A 25,044-nucleotide genomic window follows, 5' to 3' on the forward strand; every position below is an offset into this window, starting at 1 on the left:
TATACACTAACAGGAAAACTACATCTTTCTTCTTTGACACCTTGAGTCTCTTAATGCAAACAGAAGCAGCTTCAGTTCTGTGTATGTTGTATATATCTTATTGACAAACTAAAAAAATGGGATTTCTGTGAATAGGAATGGTAGTGCAATGAAAATCCTGCCATATTTCAAACTCAATTTCTGCCCCCAAGTACACTAAAGTAAAGTTACACTCCTCAACATGATGGAATTATCCTAGCTTTTACAACCATATAGGTAAGTTGGGGACATGGGGGTGAGGTCAATGATCGAAAGGTAAGTGGGGGTTTGGCTGTGGGGGTCAGGGCCAGCTGCGAGCCGGCTGCCGGAGGGGCAGCCGCAGCCAGGGCCGACCTCGTCCCATGGGAGCTGCCTTCACCTCAGGGTCTGCTGCAGGGCCTGGCTGGAGCTCCAGCCCCTCCGCATCGTAGCCCTGCCCGTCCCTGGCCACGGGCCGCTGGCCCAGTCCTCCCAGCCCTGCCCAGTGCCCTGGCTGGGGGTGGTGGGATGGGACTTTTGTTGGCAAAGATGGCCACTGCCCATCTTGTCATCATGCTCAGCTCCTGGCTTCCCTTGCTAATCCCTGACAATAAATGTGAGTAAAGAGATGTAATTGGAAATAGATCTTCAAAATAAGGCAAGATGTTCAGAAGAAAAAAGAAAAAAATAAGACTGGACAGAAAAAAATAACATAAAAATTAGAAAGTGTGAAGAAATGAGTGTCTGTAAAACATATTAAAGCAAAGCTATGTGTAGAAAGACTTTTAATTCTTAGACTCCCTCCTACAGCCACCACAGATGGAGCATACAGCATTCTTACTATCCCTCCTATACCTGACTCAAAATCAGAGAAATGTCATTGTAACAGTGTTTTTTTTTAAGAAAAGAAACAGATCTAAAAGCACATTGGGGTGTTTTTGATCTAGAGGACCTTAAGAAAAAGAAATAAACTAGATTATTGCAATCTTAAACAAATATAAGACACAGAAGGAGTTTTGCATTTTATTTATCTCAACATATCAAGAGCAGTCCACATCACCATGGAGAAAAAAGCAGGGATCAAAATCCTTGGGAAACTGGTCTTAACAGAAAACAGCTAAAAGCACAGGCTGAGTCAAATTCTGACCAAGAGGCAGAATCAAACTGTGAAATAACAATCATCTGGTGAATCCAGAATAGAGAAGGTACCAAAGCACAAGGAAAAGGCAAGCTGGAGTACAAATCCCACGAGGATCAATATTGTGAAGGATTCTATTGTGAGCATGAGGAAAATATACATAGAAAGAAAGGTTAAAGGGGGAAATGAAAATCCTTGAGTAACTGATCATAACTGAAAAGTGTTAATGAAAAAAATAGTAAAATGGAAACTAAATTATAAGTGAAACAGAAAAGGAAAGATACATTTATACATACAGATAAAAGCAGAGAGTAGGAAAAGGAAGGAGGGGTGAGTATGTGAGTAATAGGGCAAACAGAGATGTGAAATTTTGCTTTCAGGACTTCTTCCCACCTCGTAACCAATTTCTGACAAATTCGGTAATGTGCCAGAAGTTTCCTGAAGTAGCCATTAACAACCCTCCCAGACGGAGATCATTATTCAATGGAATAATGAACGATCCATTAGGAAGGGATAACTTCCTCTTCCATCAGCAAGTTACAGTGCACTTCCACATTCAGGGAGCAAGAGGAAAGAGTAAAAAGTACGAGAACAATGAGAACTGCTCAAGAACCTAGGGAGACGGGAGCTAAGTGAATAAAGGTAGTGAAGGTATATAATAAATATAAATAAAGGTATAAGACTGTTTCCAGACTAGCCGGGACTTCACTAATGTAAATTTTAGGGCTTCAAAACAAGAAAGATATTGAGGGACTACAAAGGTAACCCAATTATTAAGAAAAAAGTAATTTTAATATAACCTTATCATACTTCAAGGCAGTTGTTATGAATGTATAAATAATTTTCTGAAGAATTATGTAAGTTAGATAGTGCCAAAAAAAGTACAAAGAACAGTTAAACTATCTTTCCCGTCCCGACTCTATGAAATTATAGAGAATATATTTATAGAAGAGGATGGCGTTGGAACTAGATGATCTTCAACATCCCTTCCAACCCTTACCATTCTATGATTCTATGTAGACAGTGTCATGAATAATCTGTAAATAAATATAGCAGCAAGACCAGATGGATTTATAGTTCATTTTTCAAAGGCTCTAAAACTAGTTTTAATTTCTGTAAGAGGAGACTTATTTGATAGTATCATACAAGCAGGAGAGACCCTCTCCTTTTGGAAGGAACAAGGATAGTTTTAAACTCTAAAGAGAGGTGGGATTTGACCAGCTGCTCAGGCTTTTGAGCTGCTGAGGTAAATATGAAAAGTCACTCTCCCTGCAATTCATCCTCTAAAGGAATTCCCCTCTGGAACCTACCAAACACACATAGCTGTGCTGGGGTGAGGGTGGGTGCCCCCCACCTTTTGAGACGCAGAGATGAAATATCATGTAGAAATCTGCCAAAATCATAAAGAAGTAAAGGTTTCTCATTTCCAGTATCTTCCACTTCGATTTTTTAATCAAAAAAGTTTCCTTCAGATACTTTCATTTGACTGCTTCCTCCTTTCCATCAGTTGACGTATGTGAAGGAAAGAGAAAAGGGTGCAATTTTTGAAACAGGTGCAACTTTTACAAGGACCATGACAGACACATACAAATTAAAAGCTTAAAGGAGAGACCGGGGAAAACTGAGCAGGCGCAATGGTGAATGGTACAGAAAAGGTATCATTCATTTTCCATTGAGGAAATTCACACAGAGAAATATTATTAAATACTCCACAGACAGTAGATGTCTCCAGCCAGGATCCCATACATATTTCAGTGCTGACACAACACACTAGGGAGGCTGCTGAGAAATAAGTTATTATTTTCCCTTAGGGGATGTGCCTGCACAGAGGTGCAGGAGGGACCAGAATGACCACACTGTGGTGAGTAACAACATTGCTTTAGATCCACCGTCTGCTTGCTGAACACTCCTGGCAAAGGCGCTTTCCTTGTACAGAAGGAGAACAAACGATACCCTCCTCGTTGCTACTGTCTGCTATGTGGCTCTGCGTGAAAATGAATTTTTCATCCACCATGGAAAATCCCATAGCCTTAAATGTGGGACGCCTCTTGATGGAGAAGCAATCCTAGCAGGACTGGTAGAACAGAGGGTAGGTGCTTTGAAATATGGATGCCATTTCATAGAAGGTAGAATCAGCAGCAGGTGAAACCTGACCATATGACAAAACCGATGCTTTTCAAACTCGCAAGAATGTAAACATCAGGGTTGGAAAGGTTTGTAAATTGTAACACATAGAATGTACGTGCAGAAATTCACAAAAGTATGGGTACAAACATCTGTGAAGTGGCTATATTTGCATTAAAATGTTGCTTCTATACAAAGGAAATAAGGATGCTTTTAGACAAGCAGAATAGGGACTTCTTTCATTTCTAAGTGTCAACACCATTCTCAACATATTCTTATGTGTAGGAATAAAGTAACCTACCTCCAAAGGGATCTTCTTTTTTGAAAAGATCAGGCAGTAACAATAAACCAGCTCTAAAGTCTGAGACAGCAGGTTTTTTTAAACATCTCCCATTCATTTCTAGCCTTAATCTACTTGTCTTTCCAGTAAAGAATAAGGATAGAACAAGTTTCCATAACTCCTGATGAGTGGCAACTAAAGGAATATATTGACAGAGATTGTAAAACCTGCTCCACAGCATTATGCACGCAGAAGAATTTAGCAAGGCAATGACAAATAACCTCAGGGCCATTTTTATAAACTTGGGGAACCAGGTGCAAGATGGAAGGTGGACCCAAATACACACTTTACAAGGTTGAAAGTTATCTGAAGATGTTTAAAAAAAAATCTGCGCATATAACTTCCTTTAATGCAAATAAGGTGGCACATGAGACCCACTAACTGTAATAAGAACTCAGAAATTCAGAGGCCCGTCAAAAGCAGACAAACCCTAGACATGGCACTCCTATGACACCTGATGAAGACTGGACCCTGCATATGTGTATGAGTTATGTTTATTTTTAGAAATGAGTCTCAGCATGTGTAACAACTAGATTTTAGAAACCAAGATTAATTTCACAGCTGATAAGAGATACCGAAACCTGAGAAGTGTTTTAACTGGAATTTCCCTTAAATGAATAAAACATTACTTTTTTTTTTAGTAGCAATGAACATACGTATCTCTGGTCACATATCAAGTTGTAAAAGTATTCCTTTTCTAAAAAAACAATGTTTTATTGATGTATAATTTGGCTCTAATTCTAAGAGCTGTTAAGGGCAGCAAAATAACCTTGCACTTCCTTCCATCTGGGTCATTAGACTTGGCCTTCCTATGATGATGATCACTTTCTCTGACTTTGATCTTTTAAAAAGATGACTGCTTTGATATCAATATACGTCATCTAGTAGTTGCTTCACAGAAAATAAAATACAGTAACGTCAGGCACCATGTAGGGAATAACTTAACTTTTAACTATTCAGAACGGTGAATTCTAAGAAGAGGCATTAAAAAGAGAGAATAAATGGTACAACAGCTAAAAAGCCAAGTAAAAGTCCTCTTCTTGCTCTGTTTAAATCATAGTTCAAGGCAGTAAAATAAAATTTCTCACATACCAAAGGCTGAATCTACTACATCAAAATGTATCACTAACGATACATTTTGGTGGGTATTTTGCCATAAACCTTCGTCTTTTGCATATCTAAGCTCTGGAAAATCCTGTGATACAGATCTTTCCAAACCAAAAGAACTAAAAATAGAAACATGGCTTAATTGTTTGGGTCAGTTCCACTGAAAAGTGCAAATACAGAGAAGTTAATATAGCTTACAAACATGTAGGAATACTATTTTCCTCAGTTCATCCTGTAGCAAAAAGCATATTCTCCAGCAAAACAAAACAAATCCTCACTGAGAATCCATGGAAAAGTTGGGGGTTTTTATCTCGGTAGATGCTAAGTCTGGCTTGATGGGAACAGGTAATGTTCTGAACTGCAGATCCCTCCCCAGCCTGGAGGTTTGCAAGGGGCCAGTGGAGGGGAAGGGAGATCCCACAGACAACTACAGAAACATTGCACTGGGTCTCTCTGAGCCAAAGATGTTTCTCCCACATGTAGATCTTGGGAATTAGAAATTAATTTGCTACGTGTCACATCACTTTTATTCTTTCTGCTCAGTCTTTGAGCTAGCACAAAGCAAGAAGGTAGGCTGATGGTACGGGAGTTAGAAATGAGACTCAACAACCTATTTTCCAAAATAGCTACCTAACAGCTTCAGAGTGGTGCTACACACAGGGGAAAGCCCGGCGTATTCCCTCAAAGCATCCAACTCTCCAGTAAGCAATGACGTGACATTTCCACATGACACATGATGGTTTTAGTGAAATAGATAGTTACTAAACTTCGGAATTGTTTGGCATTTGGACATGTGGGAATAGTCCATACTAGGGAACCTCCTCCCTGTATAATTCTTTGTGTCTTGCACAAACTGTTGCAGCCAAGTCATCCCCATTAATGTCAAAAGAGTGCTCCCACTGCAAAACTGCAAATAATAAAAGAGCAACTAAATTAAAACAAGATGTTCAGATTTCTTGTAGACATAAAATTCAAAATTATTTTGACAATAAAAGTATTTTGGGATCCTTACACCAACTTATGAAGACTCGAACTCCAGTGCCCCAACTAGCACACAATCACTAAACCCGTAAGAAGCAAAGGCACTTGAACCCAATCACCTGCTAATGAGTGATTTAAAAACCTCTTCTACAAATGGCTCTGTATAACTAATAAATTGCAGTATGCAATTTAGCAGTGGAGGAAAGGTTACATTTGTTTTACTTACAGGGGTACCGATGTGACAATAGCTCCAGTTGAATGACCTACAATGCTAAGTTGGTCTTATCTCTGTCTATAAAATCACAATAACTAGATAGAGTACTGAAAAGTTAATTATTTCTTCGGTATAGTCTGTTTTGAGGAATTTTAACTGAGAAATGTGATGACTCTGTATGGTTTCATGATTAAAATAATTTGGGGTTGCAAAAGCTTGATAATGGTGCATTTCTGGGAAGATCCTTTTGTCTGTTGTTTTAACAATAAGCTAACATATCGGTGGCTTTCAGAAACTTTAGTTAGCAGCAAAAGGATACATTGCATATTTTGAACAGCAAGGAAGATGAATCTCGGCTTCAAGTTCAGAACAAACCTATCTTAAGAAGCAGAAAGGATGAGGCGCTTAAGGGAAGTAGAACACTCAGCAACAGCAGTCCGGAAAGAGAGTTGTGAAGGAAGATGAAGTGGAAAGAGAGAAGGGTAAATCCCATGTGAGAGGGTGCCTCCCTCACACGCCTGACGTTGGGAGCTGCTGCCCAGGCCGCCTCTTCTCGGGCACGGCGTGGTGCTGCCGCGTACGGCAGCGCTGGCGGAGACAGACCGCGCACTGAGGGAAGGAACCGCTGACAGCAAGGCCTGCGCAGCAGAGCGGGCCGCTCCCCACCAGCTGCCGGGGCACCTGCGCTGCTGACCGCCCACGCGCCCCCCGAAGGGAGGCTCCGGAGGCCGCCCAGCTCGGCCTCAGCCCCTCACGCCGCCGCCCAGCCGCCTCACTCCCGCCCACTCTCCTGTCCGCTCCGCCCCAGCCAAGGGAACTCGGGGGACCCTGAGGGGAACTCCCGGCGCGGAGCCTCCGCCACCAACCGGCCCGCCTCCCCGCACCACCACACCCGCAGGGGGCGCTGCTGCGCACGGCGGCACCGGACATCCGGGCCTCCGGAAGGGGGCGGTGCCCCCGGGTGGCCACGGCTCCCCTCGCCCCACCCCCCGGGGGGTGGGGTCGCTGATGGCGTCAGCACCTCGACGCGAGGAGGGGGCGGGCCCGCTGGCGGCGGGGAACGCTGTTGGCCCTTTTCCCCGCTAACCCCGCCCACCCCCTCTCCCGGGCCTGGCGCTTCCGCCGCCGCCTCTCGCGCGGAGGGGAGGGCGGTGCTGGGCGCGCTCCCCCGCCTCCCTCTGCGGGGCGCGCTCTCGCCGGGCGGTCGGCGCAGGCGCGGCGGGGGGAGGCGCGCAGGCGCGCCGCCGTGTGGGCGGGCGGTGGGGGGGAAGGTGTGAGCGGCCGGTAGCGCGCGGCAGTTGGCTGAGGCGCGCGGCGGCGGCGTCCCCCAGTTCCCTCCCTCCCTCCCCTCCCCGCCGCCCCGCGACGGGCCCGGCGACGCGAGTCAGCCCCGCGCGCTCTCCGCTTCCCCCCCCCCCGCGCCGCCGTTGGATGCGGGGCGGCGGCAGCGGCGCCGCGCGGAGCCGGGGCGTAAGATGGAGGGCCTGACGCTGAGCGAGGCGGAGCAGCGCTACTACTGCGACCTCTTCTCCTACTGCGACACCGAGAGCACCAAGAAGGTGGCGTCCAACGGGCGCGTCCTCGAGCTCTTCCGCGCCGCGCAGCTGCCCAACGACGTGGTCATGCAGGTAGCCGCTGCGGGCCCCCCCGGGGTGGGGTGCGGGGGGCGCCGGGCCCGGGCACCGCCCCGCCGGTGGTGCCCGGGGAGAGACAGCCCCGTCCGGAGCTGCCGCCCCTCCGGCCCTCGCCCCCTTGCCCGCCCGGCGGACCTGTGGCGGGGAGGCCGGAGCGGGGCCCGCCGGCGGGACGGAGAGCTGCTGTCCGGCGCGGCAGCCGCCACCTGAGGCTGGGCCGGGGCGGAGGGGAGGGCGCGGCGCTCGGCGTGCCCGCTGCGGGCCCCCGGTGGTGCGCTCCCCGGGCCCCTGCCGGAGGGGAGGGGAGGGGGCCGCGGGCGGTCTCGGCGGCCGGCGGGAGAGCGGCTGGTTCGCTCCGTGCCGGCGGAGGCCGTGCGGGGGGTGAGGACCGCGGAGCGTTGCGGGGAGGTGAGGGAGATGCGTCCCGCAGTCTGCCGGTGGAGGGGACTCCGGGTTTGCTGACGCTGGTCCGCGTCGCCCGAGCCGCGCGGTCTGTTTTGGACATCGGTTCCCGGCGGGCGGTGACTGACCTGTGGCCGTCAGGACGCTTCGAACGATGAAAAACGCCGTGCGGAGAACGGCGCGGTCCCGTACTTTCGCTGTGTATGTGGCACAGTTCTAGCACCGACTTCCTTGGCCAGGGTACGTCTGAAAGGTACTTGCAGAGTATTGCAGAGCTGCCACCGCAGAAAAGGGAAGGTCTGCTCTGATGTGCCGGGTGTAATTATCTGAGGAAAGCGTTCCCAGTGAACCGTTTCTACGAACAGCTGTTTGCAGTAACTTGCTGCTTCTGCTGTTCCCTCTGTCGTTGTTAAATGCTTTAAAGTTTTTGTGGTGTTTTGGGCTGCTGTGGGAAAATCGTATCTAAAAACCGCGCTGCCTTTTATGCAGTTTCGTCCTCAGCCTAGTGAGATAAGCAGCCCTTTTAATAAAGCATTAAAGTTACTGTAGCTGGAAATACCAGTGCACAAATTTCAGCATTCTGCAATTTAGTACCAGATTTCAGGAGAATACTTACACTTAACTAGGGTTATTGTTGGTGTGCATTGGGCTCCTTAGGGCAGCTTGGTGAGTTAAGCTAGTTTAATATGCAAAAAAGTGCAGGAGGGCTGAATAAGAAATTATTCTTACTGGTAAAACTAGTAATCGCTTGTTAGATGACTTGCTAGACGGGAGTCTGCATGCTCGGTATTATGAGTGAGGTTTCTCAAGGGCCACTCACTGCTTGTCTCTGTGTGGCCAACCAATTTCAGAAAAATCATCTTAGGAAAGTGAATGTTGACATGTTTGTTGTATTTAAAATCTACTTTCCGTAGAACTTGTCTGGATCGCTGTAAAGGCAAAGTAGGCTAGCACCGGAGATTTAATTTTATGCAGGGATTTAGTGCAAGAACTTGGAAGGACTTGGAATTTTGAATACAAGTGGTCACAGATCATATCCTTATCTGTTGCAGAGGAGGTCAGATATTTTCTTGCAAAGTAGATCACATCTGAGGAAGAGAAACTACTCCAGCATCATTTCCATGCATTCTAAATAAACTTAAGAAGCAGACCTGGCTTATCACTGTAGTGATCTCAAGGAAAACCTTGCAGTTAAAATGGCAAACAAGATATTAGATTGTATTATTTACAGTCTCATTCCTCAGGCAATGAAAGTCAAAATGCCCTGAACAATTTGACCCGTTACGGGTATCTTGTGCGATCACTGTTGGTCGCCTGTGAAGTACCTTGCACTTGTGAGGGAGAGAGTCGAGTTGTCTAGTTATTTTATGTTCTCCTTGAAGCATGGCTGTACCTCAGGTTAACGCGGACGTGAATACATTGGATGGCGGTTCTTCCAAGGGAAATTGCATTTGACACTTCGGAAGCTGTGACTTCGTAACTAAAACCTCAAGGTGATACAGCTTAAGAAATAAGGAAACCCTGTGAAGGAGACAGAATTTTCTTTTGAATGCATGGTGCTGTGTCCTTACCAGTTCATTTGAAGCACCTGATGCTTGTGGGGAAAGGAACTTGATTCAATTGCCCAATTCTTATATAATACTGGAATGCAAGTGTAGTATTAGTCACATGGATGCTAAATACCTTCGTAGGTGTGCAAAACATAGTACAAAATTACTGCTCTTCAAACTCACAGGGACCAAGTAGTCCTGAGGAACTACCTCAAAGTTTTTTCCACTTCAGTAGTACAGATCTGTAGACACCTTTGAATGATTCAGAACTGATTCTGTTGGAAGTGAAAATATGACAGTTGTGTTTTTAGACCCAGAACTTATTTTGCTTGCAAATCTGTTTAAAGGCTGGATACACATGCAACCTTTTCTGCAAAGTGTTATGCTTGTGTGAGATTTCTGTCTTGCAATAGAAGTTAATAAATATGGCTAATTGTTTCTAATCATACTCATTTCCGCCTGTAATGGACATTGTCAGCTGCCTGTTAAATGGGATTAAATGAACATGCAGAAGACTGAAACAGTTACGGCTGCCGTATTGAAATCATATGCTCACAAAGCAACAAAACCCCGGAAGAGAAGAGCTCTATGTCCACTTAGTACACATCTACAAAAGGACAGCCTTATTACCAGAACAAAAATACAACAAACTGTGTTACAACCTACACTGAACTTGTGAGAACACCGGCCTTTATTAACCCATATTTCTGCCCTTTTGTGCACATCCTTGAAATTAGCATTAAGGTAGAAGATTTGCATAAAACAGTGAATAGAAGTATGTATGTTGGGATAACAAGTCCAGCTACTTCACAACAGTTACGTGAGTCTAAATTGCTCTCAGGGTGTGGTTTCACACTGCAACTAAACCAATCTAGTAGTGAGTTGCCGCTGAAGGAGGTGGTTCAGTCTTCCCCTTCGCCCAGCCATGTGGTCCTGCTGCTGCTTCTCCTTGCAAAGACACTAGGCCCTGTCCGATGCTGTTGTATGCTAGCATCGGGCTATTCAAGCAGAAAATTAATCACAACTTTTTTGTTGATTTTTTAACTCTATATCAGCTAACAGTGAGGTTGAATGAACATCGGTGCTGGCACAGGGAAGGAGGCAGGAAAACCATTTGCTCATGGAGGGGAAGAGGAGAACTTTCCTCCTTCTAGAGCAACTGGATATTTTAGTTGTAACCTAGCATGGGTTGCATGGTAGTTTAAACCACTAGAAGTTGGCGCCGCCTTCTGCTGTCCTTGACATTCATTTGAACAGAGTGTGAGCTGGTTCAGAGAACTTGTTCAGCCAGAAGTTAGGGGTTTTTTTCAAGTTATTTTTTGCTTGACTTGGCTGCATGAGCTCATGGCTCAGTTGCATGTGCATCGATGTTTGTATTAGCAAGTAGTGTGACACAACACAAGTGATGCTGAGGAGCTGCCATCCACCCTGTGTAAGTATTTCAGAAGCTTTCCTTTGATAAAGTTCTGGCCTGGTCCTGTAGACTGAATGTTAGCTGATTCATTAGGTGCACTCTGAGAGTGTATCTCCTAGGTTAGATTCATACAAAAGGAATCTAGTTGCCTGTTCTGGAGTGGCTGTGCAGTATGAACTAGAGCAGTGAGGGTGATCAGGAAATAGGCTTCAAAATCACGTTTCACGTCTGACCTAAAATGCTAATGTTAGTGCTAATGCTGTTAAAGTCTGTTCTTGGTACCTCTGTGCTGGTGGCTAAGTTGCTTGTAAAAGCTACAGTCAGCCAGAAGATGTATTGTGAAGTTCATTGCTTGTGTATGGGATTAATATAACAGCTGTCCTATTTGTTCAGTTTGTAGAATTCTTATTTAGGTGATTTAATCGTAGAATCATAGAATGGTAAGGGTTGGAAGGGACCTTAAAGATCATCTGGTTCCAACCCCCTGCCATGAGCAGGGACATCTTCCACTAGACCGGGTTGCTCAAAACCACGTCGAACCTGGCCTTGAACGCTTCCAAGGGATGGGGCAGCCACAGCTTCTCTGGGCGACCTATTCCAGTGTTTCACCACCCTCATGGTGAAGAATTTCTTCCTAATATCTAATCTAAATCTGCCCTTTTCTAGTTTAAAGCTGTTCCCCCTTTTCCTATCACTACACACCCTTGTCAAAAGTCCCTCTCCATCCTCCCTGTAGGCCTCCCTTCAGGTACTGGAAGGCTGCTGTAAGGTCACCCCGGAGCCTTCTCTTCTCCAGGCTGAACAGCCCCAACTCCCTCAGCCTGTCCTCGTAGGAGAGGTACTCCAGCCCTCGGGTCGTCTTCATGGCCCTCCTCTGGACCCGCTGCAACACTTCCATGTCCTTATGTTGGGGGCCTCAGAGCTGGATGCAGTACTCCAGAATGTAATCGCAGAATGTTTGATGAACTTGCACTCTCTTCTTTGATTATGAATTATAGAAACTTCGCAAGATGGAGCAAATGGGTTATGCGTATGATACTCATCTGAAATTAATGAGTCAAGGCATCTTGCTTTAAAGTAAAGAATTACTATAAAACAACAAATATGCAAGTAATTGTATGTACTTTCTCTGAAAGAAATGAATTGTCCTCTTCAGTGTTGGCATTGTACAGCAACATTACCTGACTTCGAATTCAATTGCAATATGCTTGCATTAGCCCTTTAAAAACCTAGTGTAAAGCCTATTTTTTGCTCGTTAGCCAATTTCAAGCTTTTTTTTTTTTTTTTCATTTCTAAGGAGTATTTACAAACAGATTAGTTTTGGCTGTCCTTGTGTCATTGATGGAAAAAATTACTGGCTCTGGTTGTCGGCCTCAACTCTCTGTCAGAGCTTGCCGCCTTTACGTCAAAAGTTGTAAGAAAGTGCATACCTATGATGCAGCTGCTTCATTGTAAAGTCCAGACTCTTAGCGTAAAGCCTCATTCATCAGCTATAGTTTCTGCACTGTGCAGAAAACCAGCTGAGGTGCGGGCGTATGCTGTCTTCTGTTGTTCTTGTGGTGACAGCTTTTGGCAAACATAGGGAGCTAAGAACATGGAATGGTAGTTTCCTCAGATGGCAGTGCTCATCTGTGGCATGCAGTGCAATTGTAACTGGAATCATAATCCATGAGCAGAACATGGCAAAATGAAATTGCAAGTTCTTGATTTAAAATGTTGGCCTCTCTGTTGGAGAGCAGATATACAGGGAAAGGGATCTAAGAAAATAAAAACCTGTTCAGAGTGATTTTTATTGTTGCAGTTAGTGTTCCAGTGAATTTTCCTGCACAAAGACTACCTGTTTATCAAATCAGTAGAATTTACTAAATGCCAGCTGCAGATGGAAGCTGAGCCAGGCCATGTTTAGGATTACCTGTGTGTTGGAGACATGTGGCAGACTGGACCTCATCTGGCGAATGTGCTGAATTTATTATCTTTTCAGACCTGGTGGAGTAGGACATTAGAATTTCTTATACACTGCAAATCCCATGTCTTCCTTTCAGTGATTTGGATTTGGAGTATATGTAAAAATCCAAAGTGCTTTCAGATCTTTAAAAAAAAAAGTATGCTGTGTAAAAAGCTTTCCTCTCCTACTGCTGGTCTTTACATAATCTGCAAACAAGCCCAATTTTTAAAAAGAAGCCATGCGATTGAATCTAACCCGTACATTTAGGGTTTATATTTTTTTGTTTTAAAGTTTACAGATTTTTTACATGACATTTTAAAATAAAATTAGTGTAGATTTCTTCTGAGGCAATATTCACAACAGGTCATTGTTAAGGAATTCTTCCAGTGTAGAAATGTGTAACTATAGCATTTTTCTTACTCATTCTTCGTATTTTTTTAGCCTGAGCACCATAAAGCTGAGGAGTCTGTAGCCTTTTAGGATTATAATCATATGTAGTTTATATACAACATTTGTATATAATATTTATTTATTAAAAGGATGTTTGTACATATGTTATGATGTATCTCAATTCTCATTTAGGAATTAAGAATTGCTAGAAGTTTATTGTAAATACACACAGTGCCTGGATCCGCAGTTAAGAACATCCAATTAGTGAATTAAGTAGTTTTTCCCCCTTAAGTGTTACTGTAACAGAGTATTTTTCTTTCCTCTCAGCTGAGCAGTAGGTTAGTTTTGTTTCTCTGTAATGATGAGATACATAAGCAGTCTGCTTTCTGTTGGTGCCAGAAATGGCTCTTAGTCTGCTTTGTATGCTGTGAATTGTGCTTTGAGTTTTCTGCAGAAGTCTGGTTAAAATGTTACCTTCACAAGCAATATAGTGTCCTGCGAATTGTTTTATCTTTAGAGTTAGTTAGAGTAGTCTCATATCTCGGCAGCATTTAGTAAGAGAATAATAATTGGTTTTGAAACAAAAGACAGGAAGTTAATGGCAGAGCTTTAGGAGTGTAGATTAGCTCTGTTAGACTTATATTTGTTTTCAGCTGATTTCTTGGTGTAATTGACTGGCATTCATACTGTATAGTCACTTATGTAGTAAATAATTCCTTCATAATTATGTATGCCAGCACTTGGCTAATTTGAAGTGTTGCAACTCAGCTTTGTTTGAAAACAGTTTATTTTTTTCTTTTTGAATGTGCCATCAGATGACAGCAGGGATGATTAATATCCATTCTGACATGGCTGGATAGAGTTCTAAAATTATTCGGAAGTATCAGGGCATTTGGCAAATGCAGCTGTCTTAGAATCAAGTTAGCTGTACAGAATTATGTGTTGTAAACTTGATCTTTTTCCTATGAAGATGGTTCTTTTCTATTAGAAGTTGTAAGCTCTTCACCCGCTGTCTGTGAAACAGTTGCAAACATGCCTTCATCTTAGTCTAATCTTCAATAAATGTTACTGTGGATACTGTGAAATTATAAGACTTTGTTGGCAGTCACTATGGCTTTTCAATTATATTTGCTAGCTTTCAAAATATTATTTCTTACAGACAAGTTTGACACCTATTAGGTCATCAATATTTGCCTTTTAGATTAGTTCTTTTGTAGAACTCCTAGACTTCAGATTGACTTCAAACTCATTTAAGCAAAGAGCAGAACTCTAGAAGTGAGAGTGAGAGCAATATGTTGACTATCCTATGATAGTCATAGGTTGGAAAAGAGCTCTAAGATCATTAAGTCCAACCATAACTATCAGATTTTTCTCGCTGGAGTTCCATTGATGAGCCATGTAAGGCTGTATTTCCCATTTGTACTTTTTCCTTTACCGTTTCTTGAGACCACAGGGATACTATTAAGCCAGCAGTGTCATTCTTTCTAAACTAAGGTACTGAGTTGGTGATCGTGTTTGTGACTTGCTTGTTTTCCAACTGGGGTTAGTTCTAAAGAGTTAAATTATCCCCTGCACTTGTTATAAAAAAAAAAAATAATAATTGTAACTTAGGCATGCCTGTCTGTGTATAGGAGCTGTGTTTTTGGTAGGGTAAAGGACTTGGAAAGATAAGTCTGACCTGAATTTCTGGAATGATTGACTTTCTGATCTGAAATGCTCCTGAAGTATGGTAACTGAGCAATTAGTAGACTCGGTTTCAAATACATCGTTCAACTTTAGTAATCCCAGAAAAGTGTGACCAGGACTGAGCTGGGTAAAATTTAACATTAGGTGCTAATTTGCTCCTGCTTCAGACTATTAGCTGTGAAATTTGTAGAAAAGTCTATTCTTACTTCAATAGTGTGTACGACTTCTTTTTTTCTCAATTAAAATGCCTTACATCGATTAAGACCTGCTATTATTAGTAGTATATTACTATTACTCAGCTGTATTCTGAGTCTCAAATGTAGCTCTGTAAATGTGCAGTTTTTAGAATTTTAACTGAGGTTTATTGAAACTTTGGTAGACGCATTGTTAAGACTTCTGAAGACCTTACTGGGAGAAGGAGAGCAGTGCAAAGCTCGGTAACTAGTCAACACTGGTCACATTGATGCTCAGAGGCAAACAGATTGAGATGGGAAAGCAGTGTAAGGTAATGGGCACAGTAGCTTCAGGTAAACTTCTGTGGAAGTGCTCAACAATAACAAGACCAAATCTGAGCAGTCCTGTTTGGCCAGGCCACGACAGGACCAGTAATTCCGGGATCAGAGAATGTCTTCATCTTCATTTACATTAGCAAAAAGCCAGAAGCTTGTGCTCATTCTTTGAGGCTTTTCTGTCTTATGTTTGTTCTGGTATAGTGGTGAAAGGTGAAGTGTGGAGAAAATACCAAAATCAAACTAGTAACAAAAGAATCATTAGCAAGGAGTATCAATCACTGGAATGCTTCAGTTATAAGGGAGGTCTGAAAGGAATCAAGATGTCTGCATAAATGCTGCATGGCAGGAGCATCCATACTTACAACATGCATGTGACCTTCCTTGCGCTATTTGTAATTGGAAAAATAATTTGAAATGCTAACTAGATTATTGCTGTAGAATATCTCTGCCTGCTGAAGCTAGATTCTTTCTTGGTGCTTATTGGCTGCTACTGTTTGTTCCAGAAAATACGATCGCTGAGTGTTATAGAGTCATCCTGGAGTCTCATCACCACAGAGTGGGTCAGGCATTGAGGGTTCTGGCTGAAGTGTGTTTCTTCGTCACCTGTTGCTTGAACTCTTAATGGCGCCACCAAGAGAAAGGAGACATCCTTGTTTTGAGGGCAGTTCTTAGCAGCATGTGAATGTATCTTTCCCTTCTAAGGAGCATTTCTTTGGGCAAGGCAAAGAAGTTGGAGTTGCAAGTGCTGGTGATGTGACGTTCTGTTAAGTTGCTTCATTTCAACCTTTTGTGCTTCTCTTAAATGCAAAGTACACAACTTTCTTGAGGCTGCAGCCTTACAAGGAGTTTAGAGTCAAGAGAACAAATTATTGGTACCAGCCACATGTTCCCATGTATCTTGTAGCTGCTGAGGTGTTTATTGGCTGTACAGTAGACAGATTCAGTTTAATAAAAGAGCAGATAACTAACACAGCAAGTTTTTGCTGGCTTACTGGGTGGAGTAATCATACTGTGTGATCAGACAGATGAGCAACAGTTAGTGCTCAGGAATGGGGAACTGTGCAGCTGAGAGCGAACAAGGGAGGAGCTGTTTAGGTAAGCAGTAATGTAAAATTGCATAGGAAGAGGAGACAGGTATGTGGCATATCTCCTTTTAAAAGAACCTCTATTTATGCATCAAGAGTTAAAAATGGTTCTTGTAGGTCCCCAGGCTGTCTCTTGCTGCTTCAGATTTTTTTTAATTTCCAGTTTTTCTTGCTGCTTTATTACCATTACTGTTCATAAGGTACCTTTCTCAGGAGCACCTACTCTGCCAGAAGAACAGCAGCAGAGAGAATGTTAATGCAAGCAAAGAGCAGCTCTGCCTTGAGGTCTTCCAGCTATTACTTTTTACTTGGGAGGACAGTAATCGCTTTCTAAGTGAGTGTTCATCTGGCTGTCTGGACTTTCCTTTGTTGATGCTATTGAACATGTCAGAAAGGAATATGCTTATTTATTCTGTCCTGTTTTTGAGGGTATTGGGCAATAAGTTGGAGTTAAAGTTGAGTAGGATGGGCTACGACTCTAGATCTTTGGAGAAATGGCCCCTCTAAATCAGTATCTTGAACTTTTTTGTAGTTGTATGTAGGGTGCATTTGTGTCATCTTTGTGGATTGATTGATGGTGGTTACCAAATCAAGAAGGGAACTACTGACTTTTAGAGAGCTGTGGAGCTCTGCGGGTAAGATTCATGTGTATGTCTTGTAACAGCTTTTGCAGGAGCTGTTAGCAAAACTACAAACTTTGATTGCAAATGGAGAAATCAAAACTACTACATTCAGAAGTGTCTTTGATAAGTAAGGCCAATCAGCCATGAACATAAATACTACCAGGAACAACAGGAGATGCTGCAGACAACTTTTGGAACGGGTTGAAGTCAGGAATGACCTAAAATATATAACTGGTTCAAAAAGTACTACAGCAAGTGAAAATTCTGTGGATTTTTTTTGTGTGTGTGTGGTGGTCAACATACTCACTTGTTAAGATGAGTATTTATTATGTGTGTCTGTCATAAATCAGAGGTTTAGATTTTCAGTGCTTTTTGTCTGCTGCTTTTCTGTTAACAGAGTGAAAGCATGAGTCCAAATCTGCCAACCCTTACTTAGGGAGTGGACACTCTTGTAAAACAGATCCCAAAGTACAGGGGCAGAATCGTTCCTCTGAGGCTTAAAATACTGGTCATTTTTTGACCAGCTAATTAACTTCCTTATTTGTGATGTGATTAGTTCTGAAATTTCATTTGATTGAAACATACGTATGTTTGAACCTGAAATGACCTGTGGAATGGGAAAGTTTAGACCTAAATATCAATATAGAATTGTCAGAGCTGATAAGTAGTTTTTTCCTCCTGTTGATATTTTACCAGTCTGCTTCCACTGTGGGTGCGTGCAGTGTGCAAATCAAGGGCGGAGAAGTATTAGGAGAGGCTCAGACAGTAGGAAACTCTAAATAGTTCATTACCAAAGACCATGTGTCATCTTGGAAGTCCTCCAGTATTATTGGTTTTATTTCTTTAAAGGCCTGTGTTCTCAGGCCGGGTGTGTGGCATTGTCTGAGATCCACCTTCATGGAACAGTCAGTAAGACTTAAAAGGAAGACCTTACTATTCATTATGCAACAAAGTACAACAATGTCCCAAATATACCCTGTGCCTGGGAATTCTTAGTATAAACCAATTGAGTATATTTACTACTATGCTTCTTACATACATTTATCTAATTAGATACTTATTAGAGGTAATATTATACCTGCTGTTCAGCACATAAACGTTGTGTACTCCACACTTATTGAATTAAATATAGCAATTCTTCGTATCCTTCGTAAATGCATTTTGCAAATGATCTTCTGATAGGTTTGAGGCTCTTTAAATGTTTGCCGTGTACTGGGAAGAGTGCTGAAATACAGAGTTCAGAGTGATACTTGCAATGTTTCTTTTAGTGGCATTTTTTTGTCTTGTCTCCAGTTTTTTTTCTTGTGTGCCAAAGTTTGTGGAGCCTTGCAGAGAACTAGGTCAGAGACTTGACTTGGTTAAAAATAACTCATCAAAAGAAGGATCTTTGTCAATTCTCTGTCTTGTTCCTGCTACACAGTGCTGTCAGCTGTTGCATCTGAGAAGCTACCTGTCAAGTGAGATTTTTCTGAAGAAAAGTTAAAAATTCTTGATGAATAACTAATCAGTATTGTTTTGTCCAGTTGATGATAGGTGAGAGACTGTAGTTAGAAAACTGTGTTAGGCTATAGTCTGCAATTGGTGAGACAGATTGAGATAAATGAAGTGACAGGAGTTGATCTGTTGAACAGTGGTTGCAGAATAACAAGACTAGAATGTAACAAAGTGTGAGGAAAGGAATGTATTCAATGTAGAAAAAAAGCACAAAGGATGTTTTCATAGATCTTTGGTATGTAGTGATGGTCAGGGCTTTTTTTGCTACAATACTAATGATTAGGAGATATTTTTTTTCGACTTCCCGTATATGTCCCCAGATTACATTACATTGTAGAGATACGGTTAATTTTTGTTGTAGCTGAGGTGAGTGGATTACGTGACTTCAGGAGAACAACTTTGTAAGACGGGGTGGTCTCGTACCCAGTTTGAGGTTGTATTCCAGTAAACTTTTAATTTGGAAAACATCCTGTCATATCTGTTTGTAAAGAGCTTTAGAATTTTCGTCAATGAATTGCCGCATATGGGATACAGAAATAACATTGTTGACTTGATAACATTTTTCATTTTACGCTGTGAATCCAAACCAGTCTAAAATCGTAGGTACATTTTTATTAACCTAAAACTGAATGCAGGTTATTTTTAATTTTTTAGCCTTTTTATCTGAAGTAAACCATTAGCTTTTAATATATTGCTTGCTTTTTATTAGAAGGTTATTGTGAATAGGCACAGCAAAACTCAAAAATCATGTATAAATACTGAAGCACAAGGTTATTCATGTGGTCTGGTTTAACTCACATCTGTATCAAATACTGTAAAATGAATGTGGGAACTTGTTTTGCACCTCTCGTCCATAGTTTATATGGTATTGTTCCTGGTGATTGTTTCATTTAAACATAATAGAGAACTTTCTTAGTTTAAGGGTGATGAAACGCTTGAAGAGGTTGGTCAGGGAGGTTGTAGAGTCTCCCTCCTTGGATATACTCAAAATCCAACTGGATATGGTCCGAAGCAACCTGCTGTAGCTGAGCCTGCTTTGAGCAGGGGGAGTGGAGTGGATGATCTCCAGAGGACCTTACCAAGCTCAACTATTGTGTGATTCTACTTAGGGTTTCTTTGTGTTTATTAATTAAAAAAAAGTCTTACACCAGCAATACAAACGTGAAAATTCCTGCCAAGTCACAGCAGGACTACTAGAATACTTCAAATTAAGAATGTGTTAATAAAATCAGGACCAAAATGAATATTCTGAATCCCAGTTCTTTCTTGCTTATCAATCTGTGATTTTTTTTTTTTTTTTTTTTTAGTGGATAGACTTGTCTTAGTGTCCTAGTTTGGATGAGGTGATACAAAAGGTCCTCCTTTGAGTTTGTTCACTCCGCCCCCCCGTCAGCATATACCATGTGTCTTGTAACTTCAGCCTTGAAAAGCTGCCTTAAAGTCTTGCTTCCTACCACCCTCTGGTATGGGACAGTAGGTATGTTAGTAACTCTCTCCAAGCAGATGGAATATTTTTATCTTTACTATGTAGGTGGCGTGTGTTTTCTCGTTTATTGTTTTACCGTTGAAGTCATCCCTGCTTAAATACTGTTGTACTTTTGCATGAATAATGTTTACAGGTAATGGGGTTGATTTGCCTTGTAGAAGAACTTGGGAGCAGGGGAACACTGATATTCTGGAAGACTCTTCAAGAGAGGTTTCCTGAGTTCTGGAAAGTGCATTTCACCACATTTGATAGGGATGTGATTTGTTCTACTTCACCTGGAATTTTTAAAGGTTCTCAAGTCTTAGGTTTTTTTGGTTCACAAACCTTTCCAAGTTCAAGGATCTCTTACTTGAAACATGTAAGAGTTCTAGGAGGTATGTGTTTGAAATGGTGCCCTTTGTCAAACATACTGCTTCCTATGCATGTCTGAGCTGCGCCAACTCCTGATGTTGTTGATGCTGCTGTTACTTCTTTGCAGTACGGTGATTGAGTGCGCAATTTCATAATTTACAGCTACTGCACAGAGTTGTTTTTTTCTTCTGTATCAACAGCTTCCAGCAATTCTTGAGCTTCACAGAGCTGTTTGCCTTAATCTGGTTAATTGCAGTAGTGTGACCTCAGGATCTTCATATCTAAGGAGATGAAAAGAGTCATGGAGCATTTTGGCTCAAAGATTGCTCTGCATTCCTTGAAGAGTTTAAGGAAATTGCTTATCCCCTCTCTTCCTAAGAAGATGAAAGCCCTAAACATAAATCTGAGAACCAATCCCTTGATTATTCTTTCATTATTATCTCCCTTACCCCCTGTCAGTATAGCTTATTACCTGTTGAATGTTTAAATCCTTCTGCAAGGAGATTATAGGTAGGCTGTTTTGAGTGTATTCCAGCATGCTGTTAGTTAGCAGAGGAGTCTCCACTAAATGTTTGCATTTAATGATTTTACTCAACCTTCAGTCATGTTTCTGATTGGGTTGTATTCTGTGTTTGAAATAAGAGGACTGTTTTAGCTATCTGTGGGTGGATTTGACAGCTAGTTGTTCAGCAGCAGAACAGCATTCTTCTTGGTTGGTGGGGTTTTTTTGTATACTTTTTCCTTATCTTGATACTTATATCTGGCGTATTTTCTATATTTATATCTATTTACTTTGAATCCATGCTTGTCTTTCATTTCTAATACTTACCTGCCATGGCAGCTTAATTATTAGTTCATTTTTTTTAACTGAGGGTTTTTTCAGTCTGGCAGTACTGACTAGCTCCAAACAATATAATTTCTAGTCCAGCACTGGCTTTGAAATTGCCCAAAGCTGTTACTGCCTAATGATTCCATAGGCTCAAAATGCCTGCATCATTGCTTCCTTTCATAAGAAGCTTTTCCAGAGTCTGCTCAGGATCTACAAGCTTTTTTTGTGTTGAGTGTAGTCAAGTACATGGATGTTAATCAGTCTTCCAGGATACAGTGCTTTAAAAAAAGGAATTGCTCTTGTTGTCGTACTGGTTTTGATTGCTAGCTGCCTCTTGAATCTCCACTACTTTAGTTCTGCCAGTTATTTAAACTTAGTGTAATTATTTTTGGCATTAGGTTGGGTACAGGCAATTTATTTTAGATGTTGATGCCTCAAAGGTTTTATTGTTTGAATTGTCACCTATCAATTTACACTGTCACTTCTTTCCTCATGGCATGTTTTGTAGTCCAGCCAGCCTATTGAAACTAACGTGTTGTATACAACTGTATTGAATTATTTTCTTCCAGTTAATGAACTTTAGAAAATGCACTTTAGAAAATGCCCTGTTATCCTCTGACTTCTGTCCAGATGTCGTGCTGCAGAAATACTATAATGGGAAAATATAGATAACACGGGTCCTATAGGATGATGTGAGAAGTGTAATGCAGACACAACCAAGTGATTTAATGCAGCTAGCTTCTGTCCAGTGGGATTTGAACTGCATGCACAGCCCTAGACCTGCTGGTCCTCTTGGGACTTCTTTGGGACGAAGTGTTTGTCAACTTCCCACACCTTCCTGTGACAGGTTTTACAACAGCTTATTTTCATGAGGGCCTAGAATCCTGGCTCGTGGTAATGAAATACCCAAGCAGCTTTTTGTTGAGCCGTATCTAGCTCAGTTGTGGTTAATAAACCCATCTGTTTGATTGTATGGAGTTACCAGAGTCTGTTTCCTGTTCAGCAGTGCAGAAGCATACAGACTAACTCCTTGTAGATCATGTGGTTCGGTTGCTGCTATGTGAAAATACACCTAACTTTTTCAGTTGGAACTTGCCTGCAAGCAGGGCTCATCTGCCCTTCAGAACCATGTCCTCTGAAAGCTGGGAGATCTTTCAGGACAGCTTTCTCTAAGTCCAGTAATGATCCATCCCAGTAGTTAGGAAAACAAGCAGATGTGTCAAGAGACCAGATTTGCCAAATAGGGAACCTATAACTGAGTTCTGGTGGGAAGGGTGAGGAGAGAAATGAGCACCCATGGATTTAGATGAGGCTGAGAGTCTCGGTGCCTGCTCTCTGTTGATCTTCACAGAAAGTCTCGTGGGCCTTTGTACCTGGAAATGGGATTGAAGGAGTGAATCTAGTAGTACTGCAAGAACATTGATGGATCTCTTGAGAAATGCCAGGTTGATGGGATTGGGTGGGATGCTTCTGAGGGTGCTGAGAGAGCTAGCTAACATCACTGCAAGCCAGCTTTCTCTTTGAATAGTTGTGGAGATCAGGGGTGGGCCTCAATGACTGGAGAAAGATGTGTTGCAGCCATTTTCAGGAAGGGCGGGAAGGTTGATATTGGGGAACTGCAGGCTGGTCAGCGCACATGGGTCCCTGAGAAATTGTGGAGCAGGTCTGCTTGGAAGCCATTCCTAGGCGTATGAAGGTGAAAACAGCAATTAGGATTAGCAAGTGTGGATTTACCAAGGGTACTTGTCAACCAGATCATCTGCTGTGATGGAAAGACTCGAACTGTGGTTAAGGAGAGAAAAGCAGTGATGTCGTCTGCGTTGTCTTCGACAATGCTTTCACCATTGTGTCCAGGAGCATCCTCATGTCTCATTTGGAACATTACAGTCTAGATCAGACTTCTAGGTGGATAAAAAAATAGTCTGGATCATTGTGCTCAGAGAGTCTGAGAGAATTGGGACATGTTGTGCTTAGTATCTTATCAGTGACCTGGCACAAGCAGGAATGCGACCTCGGCAACTTTGCAGACCTTCCGTATGGAGGGATGCGCAGTCAGTATGTTCGAATACATGGCTGCTGTCTGGAGGGACCAGTATTTCTCAAAATTCATAACAAAAGACAAAACCACTTTTCTGTAATATAGAACACCAGGTGAAGAAAAGGGAATAAGGTACTACCACTTCTTTGTTGTATTTCTGAGATGAAACAGCATCTGTGGCTTTGTTTGGAAAATCTGAAGTTCTGCATTCTCCTTCAATGCTGAAATCCATGCATATGTGTGGATACCTCTTTGTTCTGGATGAATGCTTTGTGGTTTTGTTTCGTAAGTTAAAAGTTGAGCTGTAGCAAGCCTATATCAGAAAAGGCTGGAAGGTATCATTTGCAATTGTCTAGCTTTTTTTCTTTTTGTAAATTCTAACCCCATCATTGAAATTCTTCAGGGAGAAATTTGTGGGCAGATCATTCCTCTAACTTGATCTGTAACACACTGTTGAATTTTGTCTGAGAATTACTTGAAAGTCTTCATTTTGTGTTCCTGGATTACATTTGACAATATGATTCTAAAAATGTTGCATGCTCTTCCTTTTCTGTTGCAATTACTGCAGAAAGACAATATAACTGGTAATGAAATAGCTAATAGTCACATGGGATGTTTATTGTGTGCTTTCTTGGTGGTTTGGGGGGGAGGTTTGTTTGGTTGATTTGGGTTTGGTTTTTTTTTAGAAAAGGAACATGACCCCAGTTACTCTCTCTTACTCTATCTCACATCAGCTGTGTAGAACCTCTAAAGGCTAGGTGAAAGATAAGGTGGATAATTGGGAAAAACTGAAGTTTTAGACTTGGTGCTTTTGCTGGTGGTGAGGAATCACACCAGCATGACATGACACTTGACTCATGTCACGTAATATTTAGAGATTGCACATGAAGTTGTTACTGGAAGATTGTATATAGGAAGTTTTTATGAGCATTTGATGCAAGGCATGCTGCTCTGAAATGTATGAAATTGCCTCTGTAGAGCAGTTTGTGTTTCAAGTTGCTTTGTACGAGTAACTCTTGTTTTGTTTCAGATTATGGAGCTCTGTGGTGCAACAAGACTTGGCTATTTTGGAAGAAGTCAATTTTACATTGCTTTGAAACTTGTTGCTGTGGCCCAGTCTGGTCTCCCTCTAAGAGTGGAAAGCTTAAATACAGGTAAATCACAGAATCGGGACAGAATTGAGTTGCGGAGTGGAACTGCTGTACTTGGCTCACAGCTTCTTGTAGAATAACCTTGTAGATTAGTGTGGTATGTCTTTTTATACATGTTGCTAACTTAAAAAAAAAAACTAGGAAGACACTATGAGGGAGTGTATTCTTAGTGTGCAATAAATGAAGTGAAATACCTTACTCTGAAGTATTGTGTTCATCATAGGGTAAATGAACAACTACTACAGACTATTGTGTAGGTACAAGTTTATTGTATAGATTACTAATGTGAGAACTTGTGTGCTATATCCTCTGAGTATAGTACTAATAGGACTAATGTGAATTGGAAGGAAACGAAGAATGCAACATTTGCAGCCTTTTGTAGCCGCTGAGTTTATGGAGCCTTGATTGCAACAAATGAAAGGTCATCTTTTGTAAAGTCACATTGCTTTCACACTTGGCTTGAGTTTTCTCCCTTCTTAGTGCAGATATGAAGATCAGTGGTTTAAGATTTTTCTAGTGAAAAACCCAACCTGGAAAAGATCTTTGAAGTCTG

The 25,044-nt window shown here is 42.0% G+C and overlaps 1 protein-coding gene across 6 annotated transcripts in view; it reads left to right on the plus strand.

Annotated features, from left to right (window-relative positions):
* Nucleotides 1-7,176: 7,176 nt before the first annotated feature.
* REPS1 (RALBP1 associated Eps domain containing 1) overlaps nucleotides 7,177-25,044 on the plus strand; it is a 72,643-nt gene continuing 54,775 nt past the window's right edge. For 4 of the 6 annotated variants that reach the window (XM_075413935.1, XM_075413938.1, XM_075413934.1 and 1 more), the window contains exons 1-2: nucleotides 7,178-7,529; nucleotides 24,371-24,494. In XM_075413935.1, coding sequence (XP_075270050.1) covers nucleotides 7,377-7,529; nucleotides 24,371-24,494 — 277 coding nt within the window. In that variant the 5' untranslated portion in view covers nucleotides 7,178-7,376. Of the gene's footprint in view, nucleotides 7,530-24,370; nucleotides 24,495-25,044 lie in introns of all 6 variants that reach the window. The other 2 variants (XM_075413937.1, XM_075413936.1) reach the window with 1 other exon arrangement.

This window comes from Opisthocomus hoazin, chromosome 2, assembly GCF_030867145.1.
Source record: "Opisthocomus hoazin isolate bOpiHoa1 chromosome 2, bOpiHoa1.hap1, whole genome shotgun sequence".
Classification (NCBI taxonomy): domain Eukaryota; kingdom Metazoa; phylum Chordata; class Aves; order Opisthocomiformes; family Opisthocomidae; genus Opisthocomus; species Opisthocomus hoazin.